A 20,785-nucleotide genomic window follows, 5' to 3' on the forward strand; every position below is an offset into this window, starting at 1 on the left:
GTGAAAAACAAAAACTCAGCAAAACAAAGGGCTCTTCAAGATTATACAAGCAAACGCGTAGTACAATTGAGGTAGAGGTAGTGTGGTGTGGAGAGATGGAGAATGGAGACGGAAAGCTTGGGGAAGCTGCACGTCTGTGTTGGCGGGGACGACCGCCCACCCGCCACGACTCGCGACTTTTTCTGCCCAGCCCACCAGCGGCTGAGAGAGGCTGGGCACAGACGGAAAACAAGGCGACACCGCCATTCTTGAAACAGTTACTATCATACTCGACGAACCAGAACGAGTCCCAGATGGGGTGATTGGATAATCTTTTACGTGTGAGGTATTAAATTGGGTTTGGGGCCCGGGGCAACATCTGCAGCTTCCGACTCGCCAGCGCGTTTTGACAGCCTGGTGGAGTAACTTATTGGGACGCGTATAGCTTCAACGACGCAACTTTTCCATTCCCATCATCTTCGCTATACTTTGTTTGATCAGTTCTAGTGGTAAGCATGCCGGACTAGACCCAACACAAACGTGGGGAACTATCATAGGATGGTCTTATTCCGCCCCCTGTTCAACATCATCTTCCCCGGTCGATCAGCAGCTCCATTCGGGCGGCTTGCGTAGACTTCTAGAAAGCGTAAGAATATGCTGCATCTTTTTTTCACTTGGGAGTTGCCTTAGTGAATGCCTCCTCGCGGAAGCAAGTAACAGTCTTGGTTACTGGAGGTTGATTGGATTTTACTAGCTTGATGCGGTAATTATTTAGCTGGAAGCAGTAATGTTCTGCCCTGCTGACGTCATCGATTGATCCTCCAGTCTGCTTCTCCGGATCGCAAACTGTGAAAGAAAAAAGAGAATAAGATTGGGGGTGGTAGATGTAATGATTTAGAGGTAGTGTAGATATAACTGAATGACAGAATTTCATTTTCCGATATCGAATGCTTTGCGAATAAGGATTTTTATCCAAATGTAGACACGAATGAGGTATGTACACAGAGACATCAACTCAAAGATGCAGATTAGTCGAGATGTAATTGTACAAGTTCTCTAAGAGACTACTATTGTAAATGTTTGAGATCGGTATAAATGGTGTTCATGATAGGCAAAAATGAGAAATAAAATCCACTAAATATGGTTGGTAGATAAGTTGAGGAAATAAGGCTATTAATCACTAAAGACTATTATTTGCCGCCAAGCGACTCAGAAAATCCAGGGAAGCTGTCAATAACTAAGCTCAAATAGGAAGACTATACATGTGTTAGGTAGTTTACTCGAGTGTACTTGGAATGTCCTGTAAACCGGTGTTAAATACGCGTTTAATTTTTGAATCAGACGCATTGCTCAGTTCCGTCTGGTCAGCTAGTGTGACCGTTCCATATTTAATCAAGAAGATGAAAACATAATGTATGGCTGGTACGATAAGGCGCCAGGATTTTGGAGCAAGCAGGAAGTGAACAAGAAGCGAAAACAACCCTTCCCCGCACTTATCTCCGAGCATACAACATCCCCACTTATCTCGTCCTTGATAAGCCTCATCTGCTCAGATCGTTCACTTTTATCATAAAAGATTCCCTTTACATATCAAACTCTCTTCATGAAACCCATCTCGAACCACTCTGATAGCATCAACTTCAATGCCCCGCACGCTTCGTATCGCAGCAGCACAGGTCGGCGCCGTGCACCGCAGCGATGACCGCCAAAACACCTTATCACGGCTCATCAAACTGCTCGAAAACGCCGCTTCCCAGGGCGCGCAAATAGTTCTCTTCCCTGAGTGCACTTTTGCAACCTTCTTCCCTCGCTACCTGATCACCGACAAAGAGGAGCTCGAATCATTCTTCGAGCACGGCGACGTCACCACGGCAGATAGCACCAAGGGTATTTTCGAAAAGGCAAAAGAGCTAGGCGTAGATATCTGCATTGGGTTCGCAGAGGCAACAGATGGAAAAGAGTGTTACAATACTTGTGTCTACTACCATGCCAAGTCCGGATCTGTCTTATCCAAGTACCGCAAGGTACATTTACCAGGAGATGTTGAACCCTTTTCCGACCCAGACGCTGTAAACCAACTGGAAAAGCGATACTTCAAGCCTGGAAATTTGGGTTTCCATGCATATCGTGTGCCGGATCTAACGGAGAATACGATTGACCAAGGGGAACCAATATTCGGGATGATGATATGTAATGATAGACGGTGGGCAGAAGCATGGCGATGTCTCGGTCTCCAGGGCGTAGAGGTAGTGTTTGTAGGGTTTAATACTCCAGTTTATGCGCCGCAAATGTGGGGTACGGATTCAAGCGCACAGGAAGCACATGATGATGCCATCTTTCAGCACAAGTTGGTCATGCAGGCGCATTCGTACACGAACTCTTGCTTCTCGGTTAGCGCGGCACGATGTGGTTTGGACGATGGCAAGTATGATCTTGTAGGCGGTTCGACAATCGTTGGACCCGATGGAAAGATTATAGTCGAGAGCCAGACGGAGGAAGACGAGGTAATCATTGCGGATTGTGACCTCGATCGATGCTTGCCTGGCAAAACACGAACATTCGATTTCGCCAGACATCGACGAACAGAACACTATGGCATCTTGAATTCACAAACCGGCGTAATCGAGCCACCCAGACTCACAGCACTGGGCAACGAGAAGAACGCTTCAACAAATGGCATTCACACGACAGAAATGCCATCCATAACCGGCACCCCTTCCCCCCGCCAACTCCGCATCCTCCTCTGCAACCCCAACGCCACACCCTCGATGACAACCGCCTGCCTGCACATGCTCAAACCCACACTCCCCCCAGACGTCACAGTCGACGGCTTCACCGCACCGCACCCTGCTCCCTCTGCCATTGAGGGCAACTTTGACAACATCATGTCAGCGGCAGCATCCGTCCGAGCAATCATCCCCATAGCTCACCAATACGACGCCTTCCTCATCGCATGCTACAGCGACCACGCGCTCACCAAGATGCTGCGGGAAGAGCTGTCCCAGCCCGTCATCGGCATCATGGAAGCGTCACTCTATGCTGCTCGCACGCTCGGTAGCAGATTTGGTATCATAGCGACATCGCAGCGCTCGCGGTATACGCTCGCCGACGCCGTGAAAAGCTACGGCTTAGATTCCTTTTGCGTGGGTGTGCGCAGTTGTAACTTGGGCGTACTTGAATTAGAGACGAAAGATGAAAACGAGGTTTTGGGTATCATGTGCGGTGTTGCGCGGGAGCTTGTGGCCGAGGGGGCGGATACGCTGGCGCTGGGATGTGCGGGTATGACGAATATGAAGGTGGCGGTTGAAAAGGCGGTTGGAGGGCATGTGCAGGTGGTTGATGGGGTGTTGGCGGGTGTGCAGCATCTGGCTGGGTTGTGTAGATTTGGAGCAAGAACGGCAAAACGAGGTATGTATGCTAGCTCTTCTGCAGGTCGGCAGCGTAGAGGTCAGGATTGGTATTAGATATTGGATAGTGAAAGCAATCAATCGTATAAATATTGTTGGTTGTGTTAGGCCTTGTATCAAAGTTAAGAATAAGCTAGTGGATTGATATGATGATAGTGATGCCGACATGAACAGCAGACCCAAACATCTTAATTTGGGACTAGAAACCATGAGTAAGCAGTAGGCGGGTGTGTAACAGCAAGTTTTGTTGGTGTCACAATACAGAACGCACGGGCATAGTTCTTAATGAGGCAGGCAAAGTGACGGACCAAGGTACCCATGCAGGCAGGATTCGTATGCAAACTCTTGTTTCCACTGCAATACAAACAGTGGCTCGAAGGAAACAACAACAGTGTGCCAAAGAAAAATGGTAATATTAAATTGTCTCTCCTCTGTAGGAATGAAGAAAAAGATAAACAAGCCTTGAACTCCCAACCAATGCCGTGTGATGTGATGTTGATGCAATGCGACGCCCAAAACAACCAAGTTATGCAAGTGAGGGGGTATCCTACGATCATAATGCGGGGGAAAAAAAAATAGATGAAACAGAAAAGTAAACAGAAAAGGTCAAGGGATAGAGGTTCGCTACAAAAAAGCGTACGCAACTCAAGATAAGGGGAAAAGCAAATGGAAAGCTAGCCACCTCGTAACCACTAGTTACTAACCATGCCCAGCACGGTCTGTATGAGACGGACTTTCACCTACGTGAGCGTCTTGGCCGACTACTCGACTCTCCATTGCCTCGACTGCGTCCCGACGAGGTCTGCGAAGTGCTCATGCAGTCCCAATTGAAAGGAATCTGAGAAGTGGGTATGGTAACACCTTCATAGCGATGCAATCTCGCACGCCTTGGGGGAGGAGAAGGTTGCGCAAATGCCTCTTGGCGAACTTCTTCAAGTGCTTGGTTTGTGGCAGCAAGGACGGCAAAGCGGCGGTCCGGTACACGGCGGACGGTCGTGTTGGGCGTGCGAGGATGAGCTTGGCGCGAAGACGTAGTTGATTGTTCGTGCCGGCGGGGTCGATGTTGACGGTTCTGAGAGCGGGAAGATTCGGGACTTGGCTGAAGGGTAGTGGAAGAGTAATGGTGGCGTGACGAACGATGAATACGGGGTGAAGACTCAAGAGTTTGGTAGCTGCGAGGTTCGCGCTTTGGTGTCCTTGGTGGAGAGGTCGCAAAGAAAGACCAGCCACGTGAAGGCTCAGGTCGGAGATTCTTCTTTGACTTTGAATGCTTGGGAGGGTCACGCTTTGCTCCGCGCCCGCGCAGAGTGCCTTGAGATGATTGCGTGGGGTGCCTTCGCCGATGGTGTTGACTTCGGTGAGGTCGTGGATTCAACAGAGTCTCTTGGGATGAATTAACAGTTTCCGGCTCGAACGAGTGCCGGTACGCCTGTGGCACCTCTAAGTCCAGGGCTGATCGGTAGTGCTCACGTCTCCGGTAGGCATCCTCGTAATGCCGCTGTGATTGGGGAGGGTGGTCGTCCCTATGTCTTTCGCGGCGCGGGGAACGTTGCGCTGGCAGAGTGGAGTCTCCAGATCTTCTTTTCCTACTAGAGTCCTTTGAGCTACGCTTCTCTGAGTATTGCTCAACGATTGGCCTTCCATTCCCGCGAAGCGCGCTGTCCGCCGGCGCGTCCCGCCTCTTCTTTTCCCCGGATGACGACGACGAGGTCTTGGGCTTCCTGTTGGCCGGAAGGCCAAAGTTGAATGACCAGCACATAGCGACCAAGACGCAGATCTTGTATCGCTATGCGACTGGTATTTGAGTCCAATATCAAGGCTCAACAGAATGGCAGCAGCGTGCATAAGGATGCCGAAGTTCGGAACAGCCGACAGAGCCAAGATGTGCACAAAGAGGGGTGCAAATGTGTTACGCTCAGGACAGACAAGGCGAGCCAATGGACAGATAAAAGGATTCAGCATTCCAAGGCAAAGGGATGATTGAGCAGAGAAGGGAGGGCTTGGAGACTATGATATCATGTAGAGACAAAGAGAGTTCCGGGTCTGGCCTGAGAGCAAGAGCACCGCATTCGTGACATGGAGGCCGGATTCCAATAGAGCACATGGCCTGAAGCTAAATCTAGAAAGGATTCATTCACAGTGCCTGGCATTGTCGTTTTGCGCTCCAATCAGAAGAGGGCTCGGTTGATGGTGTGCGACGGACAGAGTGATTCGCAAGTTAGCAAAGGGTGGCTTACTGGGCCACATGACACCTCGGGCTCCAGCTGATCGACTCATCTTTCCGGCGCGCTGCAGCCAGCAGTCTGCTGTGAAATGGAGTGTAGAAGAGTGGAAACGATGCATGGAGATTGACAGGCCGTCTTATATGGTGCAGCATTGATTGTTGTGGCAGCTACTGCTCGAGCGTGTGCTGTCTCTGGGCGTACCTGCGTCGCTGCTACGTGGCACCTGTGCTGGACAGAAGAAGGGCGGGACGGTTGCGGGACGATCCTGGGTGCAGAGTTGGGTGATCTGACGACAGTCCTAGTGGCACCTAGGGGGGTGACGGAGATGCTAGCTGCATGCTGGTGCTCGCTGGTGCTCGCTGGTGTAAGTGGGCTGATGGGTGATGATGGCCGCCTGACCGTGCGCGAGGGACGGTTGCTGGGTTCCTTATCGTTATCGGGCTGGGGCCGACGTCATTGGTCCGAGACGGGCCTCGCTCACCTCGACCTTCCAGCCATGTCCCATCATCATCGGCTTTCCAGGGCTGCACGGCCGCGGGAGAGTGCATGTTCCTGCTTCTGACACGGCTAGCACAGACGTCGTTCATCACACAACTGCGCCTCCATGACGCCCGCGACCGCCGACTCGAACCAAGCCATAGTAGCCCCGAGGGCAGACAGCCAATTGCAGCCAGGAACCGCCCAATTGCCTACAACAGGGCGGCGCTTACAGTGCACCGAGGCTCTTCTCGGGCCAAACAAAGAGTCATTCGTCTTGCAGCTTGTCCCAACACGACGACAACTGAGACAAGGACGATATCGGAGAAGCCGAGCAGGGCCGAGGGGGGGGGGGCGGTCAGCAACCAGAGACGGGAAGGGGGGGGGCTGGACTTGTGTAGTAAGTATGTACAAGGGAGAGTCGTATTCGATTACATACGTGCTTCCAACACCAACGGTTGCGGAGAGCGGAGATTGGGATACGAGTCTGAAGTCGTACAGTAAGTAGCAGTCTTGTCGAGTAGTAGGATGCAATGCACATAAGAGGTAGTACGGCTTGGCAGGGGTGCGCTGGGATCATCATCAGCCTCTGTATCACTGTGGCGTAGGACAAACTTTGTGCTTGATCCCAAGTGCGTGCTTGAATCAGTCTTCGCGCGTCGCTTCATACTTGCACTTGCTAGTACTCGGCAATAAGTAGAGCAATGGGCATGACCATGTCGGGACTCAACACACACCAAGTCCCGATGGCAGAGTGGGGTATCCACCTATCCACCCCGCTGGCGTCATATGGACACGAACAAACGATGCGCCGCCATAACAGTAGTTCCCCAACCAACGTTGAGCATCACACGACATCTGCACAGACACGTAGCTCATAGTACAGCCAAATGCCTCTGATCGCACAGAATCCAAAAGACCGGGTCATCCTCGGGTTGATGACCTTTGGTATGCGTTGACGCTGCGGGGTTCAAGTGCGCCTAGTAACACTGAGTAGGCCCCGATGAGAGCAGCGGCGCCCGTATCACCGAGTTTGACGAGTTTACCAAACACCTAGATTACTTCCAGGCGCAGGGCTACGATGAAGTCGATACTGCGCGCATGTATGTCGGCGGCAAGCAAGAGGCATGGACGCGCCAGGCTGGATGGAAAGACCGCGGCCTCACTCTTGCTACCAAAGTCTACCCATTCGAGGCTGGCGTTCACAAGCCCGAGAATCTAAAGAAGCACTTCACCACTAGTCTGCAAGAGCTTGGCGCCGACTGCGTGGATATCTTCTATCTCCATGCACCCGACCATAGCGTGCCGTTTGAAGAGACGCTCGAAGCAGTCAACGAGCTGCACAAACAGGGCAAGTTTGTCAACTTGGGCCTGTCAAACTTTGCAGCATGGGAGGTTGCCGAAGTATACAACATCTGTAAAGAACGAGGATGGGTCAAGCCAACCATTTACCAGGCCATGTACAATGCCATTAGTAAGTCTCACTCTTTTAGCGCAACAGCCACTGCTGACGATAGTCAGCTCGTGCCATTGAGCCGGAGCTGGTTCCCGCATGCCGCAAGTATGGCATTGATATTGTTGTCTACAACCCTTTGGCGGGTGGCCTCTTTTCTGGCAAGATCAAGTCCAAGGACATCAAGCCTGACGAAGGCCGGTTCGGGACCAAGGCTGACCGCATTGGCATAATGTACCGCGATCGCTACTTCAAAGACGCAACGTTTGAGGCTCTCAAGATTGCAGAGGAAGCTGCTCAAAAACACAACCTGACACTGCTTGAGATTGCACTGAGGTGGTGCGTTCACCACTCGGAGCTCAAGACACGAGTCAAAGGTGGAAATGACGGTGTCATTATTGGCGTGAGTAGTCTCAAGCAACTCGAGGGCAATCTTGCGGATCTAGAGAAGGGCCCTCTGCCTGATGATGTTGTCAAGGCGTTGGATGAGGCGTGGATGGTTTGCAAGGCAACTGCACCTACGTACTTTCGGTAGATGACATGGTGTTGGATGGCTGGGCTGTACTGTACCGGCGTTAGCTGAATGCCGAAAACCATTAGTCATCTAGTTCCGGTTCCGAGGGGCCTTCAAGTTGACTTGGCAAGTTACCTTGATTGGAAGGTGCAACCAAGGCTGTACTGGGAGCCACTTCGTTGGAGGACGTACCTTCCTCCATCCACAAACCTGTTCATTACTCTGTAGATTTCAAGTTTATTCCGTCTCGGCATCTCGCTGAATGTGATGTATGATTCGCACAAAGCTTCAAAGTGCAGTACAGGAAAACTCGTGAAAACATTGGATATCACTTACTGCTGCTTGATGTGGGGCGCAGGATTCAGGCAACTACCTACATAAAACGACACCCTTTTCTATGACTGGGACCGTCTCTCCACTGCTTGTAGAGACCAGTCCCGTTTATTTGATTTTATTTTTTGCATCATTTTGGGAAGCTCATCGCAGCCATGGCACAAACCGAGACAGCGCCCGTTACTATACCTGCTGAGCAACAAGGCCCTCAGACCAAACCGGTAGAGCCTGAGAGGCGCCTGAAAGATGGTGATATCCGGATTGAAATATGCACAGTAGACGATGCAGTGACGCTTGTAAGTGAGCAACACAACACAGCGACGAGAATGACCGAATAGGCTCGATAAATCCATTTCACCCACTTACCTCATTCGACAGGCACAAGGACTTCGCGCCTGCTATTCTGCAGAAACCTGGGACAAGAAAGAGCCGGCCGCACAGCATCGTCCAGATTCCGCTAGAGTGGATCGCCTAGCCAGACGCCTTGTTCCTGTACTTGCACATTCCGAGTTCACCGTCATCAAAGCCGTGCTCGCCTCAACGGGCGAGGCTATTGGTGCAGCGTGCTGGGGTCGTCCAGATGCAAACATCACCCAGGACCCCTTTCGCCGCAGCGCCATCTCCTTCTACAATTGGCATGAATCCCTAGGCTGGAGTGATGGGTTCGTCGACGAGTTGTGGTCGGGTGTGACAGAAAGCTGGCACCAAAGGCAGGCCAAGGATGACGAGGAGCGGGCGCAGATCATGAAGGGCGAGTCGCATTGGTTCCTTGCGCTGCTCATCACGTGGCCCGACTTCCAGGGCCGCGGGGTTGCGAGGAGATTGCTTGACTGGGCAATTGAGCAGGCAGACGCAAAGGAGCCGCCGACGCCCATGTATCTCAAGTCGAGCAAGATGGGAAGGCGAGTGTATATGCACGTTGGGTTTGTGCCTGTGGGGGAGAATACAATGGTTCGGCGGGGACGGGTGGAGTAAGTACTTACTAGTCGTCGTCGTCGTCGTCGTGGCGGTCTTGACTCGCTGGTGCGGCGGGAGGGGGATCTCTTCGTTTGATACACGATGCACAAAACAATCGCCTAGACACATTTTGGTACTCGTATCGCTAGATGCACAAGACGCAGAATGAAGATGGACATGATGGTTAGTCAAGGACTTGACATGGTCGTGTGTCTTGGGCACGTGGCATGACATGTTTTCTGGCACGTGCATGACGTCAGCACCCGCCCCATCCCATGTGAGAAGCGAGAAGCAAAAAAGTAAAAAAAAAGGGCCGTTGTCAAAACATGGGCAAATGCAAATGTCGTGGCGCGGGGCAGAGCAGGCATGCCAAAGACAGGCGGGCGAAAGTTGGTTGACGCAGATGAGCGCACGACGTCGGGCGGATAGCCGGATGGGAGGCTGCTTAGCGTCCTTTTTGGTCGCGTAAGGCCGGGCCTCCCCCAAACATGGCGGGCGTGCGGGCATATCGCAAGCACCACGACCACCATGATGGTGCGATTGACGCCGCTGCGCCTGCTGAGCGCCGCGTTGCTGCTGTGCGCCCTGTTCCTCACGACTCTGCTGCCGCGGCTCTGGCGGGGCGACCGCGGTTACGACTTGCTCGTCGACCGGCCCCCTCCCGCCGGACCTGGGCCCGTCCCCAAGGTCGTGGTGCCCTTTGGCCAGGAATGCGCCCCCTTCACCGCCGGCGTCATGGACGACGTGACCATCGTCCTCAAGATCGGCGCCGGCGAGGTCGCCTCCAAGCTGCCACAGTACCTCAACCGCCTCGGCCGCTGCAAGCAGGATCTGCTCATCTTCTCCGACCGCAAGGACTCGTACAACGGCTTCGACATTGCCGACGCCCTTGCCCACCTGCGCCCCGAGTACAGGTTCAACAACCCCGACTTCGACATCTACGACTATATCCAGTCCGTCAACCTGACCACCGACAAGTCGCCCGATGGCTGGCGGCTCGACAAGTACAAATTCCTGCCCATGATGGAGTGGACCTCGTACCTGCGGCCCCAGTCGCAATGGTACGTCTTTCTCGAGCTCGACACGTACGTCAATTACGACAATCTATACCGTTTTCTCTCCAACTTCAACCCCCGCACGGCCTACTACTTTGGATCCCCCGTCTGGCCCAAGAAGAAGGCCATTTTCGCCCATGGCGGCAGTGGCTTTGTGCTGTCGCGTGCAGCACTGGACAAGATCATGGCACAGGGCCGCATGTTTGGCGAGAATAAGCATTTCCCAGGCACACACTTCTTCGGAGTCGACGTGCAGAAGCAGTGTTGCGGTGACGAAATCCTGGCCCAGGTCCTGAAGAAGAGCGGCGTCTCCCTTCGAGGCTACTGGCCCATGTTCAATGGCGAAAAGCCAATCACCATGCGCTTCGACAACGAACAGTGGTGCGAAGCAATCATGACCATGCACCACCTCAACGAGGAAGACTTCACCTCGCTCTCGCAATGGGAAAAGGCGCGCTCGCACCCCGACCGACCCCTCATGTTCGAAGAGCTCTTCACAATGATCGAACCCCACCTCCGCCGCGAATCCGAAGACTGGTCCAACCTCTCCGAAGACGTGACGTACAAACCTAGTAAAAAAGCTTCCAAATCATTCGACCACTGCCGCAAAGCCTGCATCAACGACAGCAGCTGCATGCAGTTTCAACACACGGGCACAGAGTGCCGCCTCGGCTACTCAATTCGCCTGGGCCGCCACCAGCCTCGTGAAGGTGACCGCCAGTCCAAGTCCGGGTGGATGCTGGATCGCATCAAAGCGTTTAAACAGGCCCGCTCCCCGTGTCAGGGCGCCCGCTTTGTCCATTCTAATCCTTGAATCATGTATCCGTCCCCTCATCACCTCCACCTCCACTGAAAAGCGCGGAAATGAAAGATGCCAGAAAAACGATGATAACGACATGTCCTTGTTTTCTTCCTTCCTTTTCTTTTCCCCTCTTTTTATTTTGTTCTCTCAATACCAAGTTTACGGCATTGTATACGGCGTTTGATACCCAGAGGCGTTTATATCTTTCTTTTTGTTCGTCTTCTTCTTCTTCTTCTTCTTCCTCTTCTGTTTATTCATCGTCTGGGGATTTACATCCGTTCACGCACATAAATACGTACTTTAACTGCTGACGTACTTTTTTTTTGTTGTATTCTGGGAAGTTTTCTTCTTCTTGCTTTTGGGGGGAGAGAGGATGCCATTCGTCAAGATAAAAGACACGACAATACGGCCTTGGGTAATATCAATAGCAAAGACTCATGATTTCTGATGTTTGCTTGTTTTTTTTAATGCAGTATGAACGGGCATGTGGGTGGGTTGTCGTTGCTTCAAAAAATGGAATAAACTGGTAGGTTTGGATAGAATAGAGCATAGCACTCACTCGATAATCATGGGGCTAAAAATTGTTTTGGCAAAACACTTTCATTAACTTAACCCATCTTTGAAAATTGTGAAAGAGAGGAAGCGATATCACTTTTTCAAATATGTCTCTCCTTCTCTCGCAACCGACGCCCAAGCCTACTCTTACATGAACCGGATTTGACGAAGAAAATGAGACCAGATTAGAGAATGAGCAAGAACAAGCAGAAACAAAAGGAATCAACCGAAGAATCAGCCAATCTACCTCTTCCTCTTCTTGCCCTTGCTGTCCTCGTCGTCATCATCCAGCGCAGCCTCCTTGTCCTTCTTGGCTGCCTTCTTGTCCAGCTCGTCCCAGCTCTCGCCCTCGGAAAACTCTTCTTCCGACCCCTCGTCGCTCATCTCATCCGACGCATTCTCGTCAAAGTCGCTCTCGTCAGACGACTCGTCAGAAATGGCCAGCTCAGACTCTGACACCTCAAACGCAGACTCTTCCTCTTCGTCACCATCGCCTTCGTCGTCTGTCTCAGTCGAGAGGAACGACCATCCACCGTCAGCAAAGAACTGGTGCGGGTCAGACGTTACAGTCTTCATAATGGTGGCCCAGTTGAGGTTCAGAGGTCCCTCGGTAAATGGAATATCCACAGAGTCCAGCCAGTCCTTGACCGGGTCCAGCGACTCGACAGGAATGGTGTTGATGTGTACGGGCGGACGGTTGTAGTCCTTGAACACAACAACCATGTCAAAGTTCTTGAGACCAAACTGCACGCGTTCCAGATGCACAATCTCAATCTCCGAAAGCGTAAGACATGTGAAGGGAGGCTCAGTAAGCTGGACCAAGCAGTCGGTGGTCGGCTGCACAAGAACCGAAGATCGCGAGGGTACGCCGTTGAAGCCAAGCTCACGGTACGGGATATCAACGCTGACATTCTCGTTACGTGCAGCATCGGCAATCTTCTCAGCAAAGTTCTTGAACTCCTTGTCAAGAGCCGCACGTCGCCTACGCTCCTCCTGTTCCTGCTCAAACTCTTCTTCGTCACCAAACTTGTGACGGCGCTTACGATTGCCCGTTTCGTCGAACTGCATCTCTGTGGCTTCTCGGACAAACTGCACATCCTTGGTCTTCTTCTTGCCAAGCATGATGGGGTTCTTGAGATGGACATGGATGATGACAATCAGCTCGTGTTGCGATGGCTGGAAGAACAGGTGCTTCATGTTGCTAAAGAGCACGTCGATCTTGGCGCTTCCATTGCCGTGGACGTAGCGCAGACCGTTTTGGTGAATCTCAACGCTACCAGGGATACGCTTGCCGTCAAGTGCTGGGCGGATGAAGATGAGATCGAGCATGTGGGGCTTGCGTGACTTGAGGGGAATGAGTTTGTCCTGCTCAACAACGTCCTCCATCTGCTTCTTCTCAGTCTCACGTCGGACAACCTCCTTCTTCAACTCGGTGATGTCTTTGGTGATCTGGTCGATGCGATCGACATCATGCGATTTGAATGTCAAACTGCGAATGAAGTGTGCGTTGGGGTCCTCGAAAGGCTGGTCATCTTTTCGGCCGACACCTTGGCCAGGCGAGAGGAAGTTAATTCGAAGAGAGGTAAAGTCTGCTTCGGGAGTATGTGATGCGTTCTTGATGGTGTGGATGTGGAAGGGTACTGGTCGGCCCATGATGGGCAAGAGGACTGTAAGGTTCTTCTTGTCGACGACAATCTCTAGATTAGCGACTGAGCTGGGAAGCTGGTTGTCGCGCTTGTACGACTCGAACTTCTTGAACTTCTTTTCTTCCGTGCCATTTAGTGACTTTGCTCCCTCGCTGTACTGCTCGAGACCCTCGGCCTGCTTCTTAGCATGTAACTCCTTTTGATGCTGTCGTCGTTGCTCCTCCTTTTCAGCATCTTGGTTTGTTGTTCGCTCGTGGCGCGTTCGGGTCTTTGTGATGTTGGTTTGGGCAATAGCAGGGCGCTCCTTCTTCGCCTTGGGCTTGGCTTCTTCCTCTTCCTCGTCAAAGAAGAACGAGACGGCATCCAGGTCCGACGTGGTGTCCTTGGTGAAGACGGCGCATTCGCCCTGTCCCACACGAACTGTATCAACTAGCACGAGCGAGTAGTTTTTGCTCTTCTTGTCCTGTGGCTTGCTGTTTTCAAGGTCGGAGAAGCCAGTCTGAACAACAAGAGTCATGCCGTCCTTCAGTACACGAGTGTTCTTGCCACTCAGAAGAAGTGAAGAGTCTTTGTTCTCGACGCCGATACCATAACCAAGGTTCTTGGGGAAGTGCTTCTCCCACTCTGGCTTCTTCGACTTAAGCATGGCAAGCGCTTTGTTGTAAACATCCTTGGCCACGACGCCATCGCGGAGGGACTTGATGACCAAGTCATGAATGGCCAAAAGTAGCTTATATGCATTCTCTTGCTCCTTGTTGGGGCCGACCATGTATGTTCGGCCGACCATGGCACCGTATGTCTGGTAGCGCAGACCAAGAACGGAAATGATGACGCCAGCGTGCAAGTTGTTCTCGTCGGGCTCGGCCGCAAACTTTAAGTCATAGGAGCCACCACTCTGGATGGTGGGCTGCAGGCACCAATCTAGCTGCAGGGAGTCAAACGTCTTGGACACCTTCTGCTTCTCGAAAAACTTGGCATCGTCAATCTTGTTGGCGACTTTGTCTGCAAGGGCACGATGGGAAATCTTCTTCTCGGAGTCGAGGATGTCGGACATTTCTTCGACAAAGTAGTTGGTCATAAGGGCGCTCGAGGCTCGCGCAGCATCGCGGATGGTCCTCAGCTCCTTCTCGTCCTTGACAGACAAGGCAGCATTGGACAGGATGGAGGCAAGATCGACCTGGTCCTCTTCCTTGAACGCAGCCTCGTCAAAGGCGGCTTTCCACTCGCTCGCAAAGGCGTTGTTGGCATTGTCCTTCTTCATGACGGCGACCTTCTTGCCGGCCTTTTTGATCGTGTCTATGCATGTCTGGAACTGCTTCTTGTTCTCCTCGGCGTCCTTGCCGCGCACCAGGATTTCGACAGGTACCTTTCCACCTTTGAGCGGCTCCAGGTAGGCAGCTGCATCAGTGGCATTAGCACAATGCCGTAGTTTAGGCAGTCGCATGTGACTCACCCTTCTTCTTGGTTGTCACGATCTGGACGAGGTCGGGGGTGATGACGAAGAGCGTGGCAGGGAATTCGTAGCCTAACAACCACAACTATGGGCCTGTCAGCTCACCATGTGCGCAAACTCGGCATGCGCAAACTCACCTGGAAAGCGGCGGGCTTCTGGTAAATGCCAGGCTCGCTCGCCTTGCCGACCAGCGTCGCGATTGAACCAGCGCCCTGGAAAACCTGATCACCTGAGCGCTTGTCGGCCTTCCACTTGGTGACGAGGTTGTTGAGGCGCTCATGGAAGAGAGCCTTGTCGATGACGATGTCGTCCGCCATGGTTGAAGGTGTGTGGAATAAAACCTCCAGATGGGTTGGCGGGGACGGGTAAGAGAGAGTTGAGAGAGAGGGAAAGGGAGAGGGGGAGAGAGACGGCGCTGATGGGAAAAGTCGCGAAGGCCTTGATGGCGACAACGACGCGAAGGCTTCCACGCGCTGCCCAGGGCCTGTGCGCAACCTCTCAACCCCCGAAGCGGCCTAGCGCCCTACTACCTTCACTATAGCTGTATAGTTACTTGTACTACGTGACTAACCCCCCTCCAGAGCTAAACTGCAGCCCCACATCCCGGCCATGCAGACGCAAATTACCAGCTAGTACAACAACACCATCGCCCTCAGAATTGGTCCCCTGTTTCTTTTCGTTTTTTCCCAGCTCGCCAATCGGTACGCTTCCAGCCAGTATTCCCAAGTCACTAGCCCGCTTGTGACCCTCGCACACGGAGCGCCTTCACCCTGCCTATATATATATATAGCCTGCCAACGCCCTCGCATGCACCTCCTACCTTCTCTCACCTCCCATGCTATGCAATGACAGCCGGCTCCAGTGTCCGCGCTGGAGTCTCTGTCCGCAGCGATGGCCCCAGTGATGGCGCCCCCGACACCCCGCAAGCACCCAACAAGGCACCAGCCACGGGCGTCCAGGCTGCGGGCATGCGAGCCGTCGCCGCCAGGATGGTCGCCTTTTACTTCCGAGCGCCCGTAAAGGCCTTTTTCAGGGGCAGGATCGACTACATGGGCTATGCCAGAGCCATCAACCCACATGTCATGGCCGATGCAAAGTGGTCGTGGAGAATGACCACGCCTGCCGTGCTCGCACATGCCATACGCACCGAAGGATGGGGCTTTATCCCCAAGCAGGTACTGCCGCCGCTTATGGCGAATACATGGTATGCATAATCAGCGTCTGGCCTACACAATGTCTGACACTGTGCAGCATTGGTGCAGTTCTGTATACGACATATCTTCACAGCCTGTCAGCCCTCCATGAACCATCCTCGTACCAGACCAAGCGTGTATACCCTCCCCCACCTCCGTCTGTCACCTTCACCGCAGGATTGATTGGTGGTGGTATTCAATCAGTGTTCGCTGCGCCATTCGACGCCCTCCAAACCCGCTTCCGCACCGCCGACATCCTCGAAGGCAAACACAAGACCATGTGGCACTATGCAGGCTACAAGTTACGCTCAATCGGTTTGCAAGGTATTTTTGCAGGCTGGACGCTGAGCTTTCTCAAAGATGCCTTCGGCGCAGCAGTCTTCTTCGGCACCTTTGAGACTGTCAAAAGCCAGGCATACCTCGAATTTGTTTCACATTACTACGGCAGCCGAAGTCGTGACACGCTACTGGAAAGTTCCATTCCCTACTTGCAGGAAGACTACGATGACCGTCCAGTAATACGGCCACATTACATGCTTGAGCCCATGTTCTTGCTCTTGGCCGGCATCTCAGCATCAGTAACATCTCAGCTCATCCAACACCCCCTGATGGAAGTCCAGGACGTCCATTATCGCCGACTTGAGGCTCTCGATTTTCAGGCCCATCAGGACAATAAGCCCTCACACATTGTCCGCCGATATTACCATGCCTACGAAGAGACGTTTGCGCAATGCAAGGTTCTAGCCAAACGTGCTGGAGGGTGGAGAAACTACCTATACCGCGACTTCTTCATGAGCACGATAAAGCAAACGCCCAGTACAGCTGCTGGACTCATCGTGTTTGAAATTGTTCGCCGAAAGTATTCTTTCGAGAACGAGGAGGTCATGATCAATCATGAGGATGCACGTATTCTGTTGTCGTGAAGAACAGGTTAATTGTAGCATTGCGCAGCATCTTGCATAAGATACCCAGGAGTGAATTTTAGACAGATAGACCAGTTGTTCATAGCTATAAATAGGCAAATCTCACATCACAGTATACTGAATCACAGACACAAATCACACTCACTAACATGGTAAAGGGTAATCGCATGGGTGGTGGGCTTCATGCTCGGTATTCATGCGCTCAATCAGCCGATTTAGCACGTCATTCACAAACAAAAATTCAAGCCCCTCAGTCGGATCCGAGACAAGTGCCGAAGTACTAGCTATGCGTCAACACCTCGGATAGATAGATCACCTCTCGGTATCTCTGCAGCATTTGCTGTCTATCCCACATCCAAGTTTCCTCCAGATAGGTCTTCTTGAACCTCAAACTCACGACAATGGACTTGCAGCAGCCAATCAAGCTCGCCGTGCTCGATGACTATCATGGTATAGCATCCAAGCACTTTGCTCACATTGATCCATCAAAAGTTGAAATCACAAATTTTTACGACACGCTACCCTCATATTCACACCCTAGGACTACAGACGAAGACCGCAAAGCCCTTGTTGACCGACTGAAACCATTTGCCGTTCTTTCAACGCTGCGCGAACGCACCGCTTTTCCGGGCGAGCTACTGCGTCAATTACCCAATCTGAAGGCCATATTTGCGACTGGCGGTAAGTTTGAGTCCTGGGACCTGAATACGATGAAAGAGCTGGGAATGACCGTTTACGTCGCGCCTGGCAAAGGACGAACGGACGGCAAGGGCAGCGTCCAGTCACCGCGATCGCTACCAATCAAGCAAGGAGGGGGACATCCTACTACGCAACACGTCTGGGCACTCATCCTCGGACTTGCACGTAACGTTGCTGCCGATGACGCAGTTGTAAAGGGAAAAGGTGGACCTGCAGGCTGGCAGACGGAATTGGCAGTGGGTCTACAAGGCAAGACTCTCGGACTCGTTGGGCTGGGTAGAATCGGCGCTCACGTCGCTAGAGTGGGTGTTCTCGCATTTGGCATGCGCATCATTTGCTGGAGTGCGAACTTGACACAAGACAAAGCCGATGCATTGGCGCAGGAATACGGGTTACCAATCACAGGTGCAGGCATGCTTGCCGAGCATGAAAAGACCTTTCAAGTAGTCAGTAAGGAAGAGCTGTTCCAAACAGCAGACGTAGTATCACTCCACTACGTACTCAGCGACCGCTCAAGAGGGATCGTATCTGCGCGCGAACTGGCGTCTATGAAATCTTCTGCCTTCCTAGTCAATACATCCCGGGCTCCCCTTATCGACGAAGCTGCATTGCTGGATACATTACAGAATGGGCGGATTCGCGGTGCGGCCCTTGACGTATTCGATATTGAGCCTCTCCCGGCGGACAGCCCCTGGCGGAATGGGGACTGGGAGAGAAAGGGGAAGAGCAGGGTTCTTTTGACGCCGCATATGGGCTATGTTGAGGAAGGAACGTTAACGGTATGGTACGAAGAGACGGCAGAGAACTTGGAGAGGTTGATTGAAGGAGGCGAGTTGCTACATCGGCTAATCTGAAGACATGGTAAGGAGGATACGGATTTGAAGAGCCACACGCAAACTGAACTCATGGGACCTTATCTAGGCTGCATAGCTCTGAATTGTTTTTCTCCCCCCAATCTTCTTCAAGCTTCATCCTAGTTCATCACTCTTGCTCCACTGCCTAACTGTAGCTTTCTCCAGTCAATCTATCATTCTTAGCCTGTGCCCCCATACTCCAAACTCCCCCATTTTGCACATGTGGTTTCCGCTTGATCCACTCATACCACTCCCCCGCCACCCTTACAGCATTTATATTTGGCCATGTCGTTTCCAAAGAATCCAATGCATTCCTGATTAATGATGTGGAGTTGAATTCTAGCACAAAAACAGTATAACTACTAGGGAGGAAGTGTTGGAAAAGATTGGGTATGCTGTATCCTCACGTCAATGGCGTTGGCTTTGTCTTCAAACACGTGAATCAAGCCACGAACACCTCGGTACATATGTAAACAAAGCCGCGATGCCCAAAATATGTCTTAGTCCTTTCAATTGTCTTCCGCCTTTTTACTCTATAAATCGCTGTCCAAATCCTGCAAGAATAACAATCTAAACAAACAGCGGCCATCGGCAGCATCTCACAATCAAGGCGTACAGCCTTTCATTTTACCATCAGTTCATGGCGAGTAACTTAACAAGATATTGAGAGTATTTTGGCGGTCCATGAAACTCAAAAATGTCGCTCGCGCATCACCTGCGCACCATAGGGCGCATACCCGCCTCCGTAGCGGAATGCGGCTTTTTGGTGCATCAACAACAGTATTTTCGAAAAACTCTAACATCGCAACATATTAACGCATATCTCACTACATTTTCATTCGGGAGTGCAGCTCATCGGTTATCTTCTACTATTACTTCACCCAATCACGCAATTGTCGACAGTGTGATAAAAGGTGCAGATGCTCGTCGTCGCTCCTTCTGGAAACCTCGAAGATTTCTCGCAACAACTTCCTTTACGAGAACACACTCGCCTAAAATAATACCAACGAGTACGGGTGCGGGTGGGGTTGAGAACGATAGGGGTACTTCGAGCTTTTTGTCAACCTGCGAGAAATTCTCACAAGCTTTAAACAAAAAACCTATAATTCAACTCCCGATAACTTACAAGACGATCGATGGAATATCGCCTTGGAACAACAAGAATGAGGGTGAGCCTGTAGAGCAAGTCCATAAACATATAAGTAATAGGAGCCATAGCCCTGGACCACGAAAGTACGTGGCCCATTGTGGAAGGCACTACACCAGACAAGGAGACAAGAAGAATCATGAAAATAGTTGCGTCAAATGCAGAGTGATGCAGAAACAGGAGAGAGATAGAAGTCAAAGCCATCGCGGACTCATAAGTTGGGTAAAAGATCTCGTTGCGAGCATGCTGGAAACAGAGACTGCACACGGCGCACTGGATGCGAAACATGATAACCAAAGTCACACCCAGAAGAGAAAATCCCAGGAGATCGATCGTAACACTACCCAGCTATTGGATGTTGAATTATCCCGGGTTGCCACATCAAAGCTAACGCCATATGACGAGCAGGGCTACATCTATATCCTTCGCGATTGGGAAAATGGTCTTTTCAAGATCGGATTTGCCAAAGATCCTAAATTACGGATTAAGCAACACAATAAGTGTGGTCGAGACCTGAAAACGGTTCATGTGTCACATCGCATTAAGTGGGCAAAGCGGGCCGAGCGGCTAGTTAAGTTGGATTTGAAGCACTTGTGTAGGCCTTGGTTTTGTTCATCATGTCAGCAACGCCATGGGGAGTATTTCCAGGTTACCGAGGAGAGAGCAAAAGAGATAGTAGAGAGATGGGTAGACTGGATTAATAGGTGTCAGCCTTATGGTGCAGATGGGAACATCAATCCGTTATGGAATCATTTGATCCAGTTCAGCAGAACACCCAAGCAAGCGATGCGAAATTATGACCATGAAGCCCGATGGGCGCACTGGAGTTGGATGTTATCCTCGCCTTCTGAAGACGATTTGAAGGATTTGGCTCAATTGGACGGCTGAAAAATCCTTGATCAAGCTACAAAAATACTAATATAGAGACTATATGTCAATTTGAATGATATGACTAACGTGACGGATAAGCGAGTCGGTCAGGCAAGCGAGTCGGTCACCCTACCAACTTTGCGCACCTCTGCGGGCATATATCTCAACAACACAATAGTATAACAAATATAGAGTAACAGAGTGAATTAAGCAGTACTATTAGTATCTTTCTTACACGTACGT

General features: G+C 51.6%; 9 protein-coding genes across 9 annotated transcripts; 7 read left to right on the top strand and 2 right to left on the bottom strand.

Annotated features, from left to right (window-relative positions):
* Window positions 1-1,622: 1,622 nt before the first annotated feature.
* On the top strand, window positions 1,623-3,443 carry COCMIDRAFT_107159 (uncharacterized protein; the record flags this gene model as incomplete). Its single annotated transcript, XM_007694233.1, has 1 exon — window positions 1,623-3,443. The coding sequence occupies one exon, from the start codon at window positions 1,623-1,625 to the stop codon at window positions 3,441-3,443; it is 1,821 nt and encodes a 606-aa protein (XP_007692423.1).
* A 679-nt stretch (window positions 3,444-4,122) lies between these two features.
* Window positions 4,123-6,159, bottom strand: COCMIDRAFT_107176 (uncharacterized protein; the record flags this gene model as incomplete). Its single annotated transcript, XM_007694234.1, has 4 exons — window positions 4,123-5,107; window positions 5,632-5,650; window positions 5,813-5,909; window positions 6,025-6,159. The coding sequence occupies 4 exons, from the start codon at window positions 6,157-6,159 to the stop codon at window positions 4,123-4,125; spliced, it is 1,236 nt and encodes a 411-aa protein (XP_007692424.1).
* An 819-nt stretch (window positions 6,160-6,978) lies between these two features.
* Window positions 6,979-8,076, top strand: COCMIDRAFT_9173 (uncharacterized protein; the record flags this gene model as incomplete). Its single annotated transcript, XM_007694222.1, has 3 exons — window positions 6,979-7,036; window positions 7,086-7,562; window positions 7,610-8,076. 3 exons carry the CDS (start codon window positions 6,979-6,981, stop codon window positions 8,074-8,076), a joined length of 1,002 nt encoding a protein of 333 aa, XP_007692412.1.
* Window positions 8,077-8,543: 467 nt separating this feature from the next.
* COCMIDRAFT_107187 (uncharacterized protein) lies at window positions 8,544-9,363 on the top strand (the record flags this gene model as incomplete). Its single annotated transcript, XM_007694235.1, has 2 exons — window positions 8,544-8,684; window positions 8,767-9,363. 2 exons carry the CDS (start codon window positions 8,544-8,546, stop codon window positions 9,361-9,363), a joined length of 738 nt encoding a protein of 245 aa, XP_007692425.1.
* Window positions 9,364-9,873: 510 nt separating this feature from the next.
* COCMIDRAFT_107185 (glycosyltransferase family 31 protein) lies at window positions 9,874-11,214 on the top strand (the record flags this gene model as incomplete). Its single annotated transcript, XM_007694236.1, has 1 exon — window positions 9,874-11,214. The coding sequence occupies one exon, from the start codon at window positions 9,874-9,876 to the stop codon at window positions 11,212-11,214; it is 1,341 nt and encodes a 446-aa protein (XP_007692426.1).
* Window positions 11,215-12,000: 786 nt separating this feature from the next.
* On the bottom strand, window positions 12,001-15,173 carry COCMIDRAFT_9176 (uncharacterized protein; the record flags this gene model as incomplete). Its single annotated transcript, XM_007694223.1, has 3 exons — window positions 12,001-14,801; window positions 14,857-14,941; window positions 14,994-15,173. 3 exons carry the CDS (start codon window positions 15,171-15,173, stop codon window positions 12,001-12,003), a joined length of 3,066 nt encoding a protein of 1,021 aa, XP_007692413.1.
* A 528-nt stretch (window positions 15,174-15,701) lies between these two features.
* On the top strand, window positions 15,702-16,972 carry COCMIDRAFT_107141 (uncharacterized protein; the record flags this gene model as incomplete). Its single annotated transcript, XM_007694237.1, has 2 exons — window positions 15,702-16,060; window positions 16,108-16,972. 2 exons carry the CDS (start codon window positions 15,702-15,704, stop codon window positions 16,970-16,972), a joined length of 1,224 nt encoding a protein of 407 aa, XP_007692427.1.
* Window positions 16,973-17,373: 401 nt separating this feature from the next.
* On the top strand, window positions 17,374-18,525 carry COCMIDRAFT_9178 (uncharacterized protein; the record flags this gene model as incomplete). The annotated part of the gene is made up of 1 exon (XM_007694224.1): window positions 17,374-18,525. The coding sequence occupies one exon, from the start codon at window positions 17,374-17,376 to the stop codon at window positions 18,523-18,525; it is 1,152 nt and encodes a 383-aa protein (XP_007692414.1).
* Window positions 18,526-19,915: 1,390 nt separating this feature from the next.
* On the top strand, window positions 19,916-20,560 carry COCMIDRAFT_107177 (uncharacterized protein; the record flags this gene model as incomplete). The annotated part of the gene is made up of 1 exon (XM_007694238.1): window positions 19,916-20,560. The coding sequence occupies one exon, from the start codon at window positions 19,916-19,918 to the stop codon at window positions 20,558-20,560; it is 645 nt and encodes a 214-aa protein (XP_007692428.1).
* Window positions 20,561-20,785: the final 225 nt, after the last annotated feature.

Source organism: Bipolaris oryzae (genome assembly GCF_000523455.1).
Source record: "Bipolaris oryzae ATCC 44560 unplaced genomic scaffold scaffold_204, whole genome shotgun sequence".
NCBI lineage: Eukaryota > Fungi > Ascomycota > Dothideomycetes > Pleosporales > Pleosporaceae > Bipolaris > Bipolaris oryzae.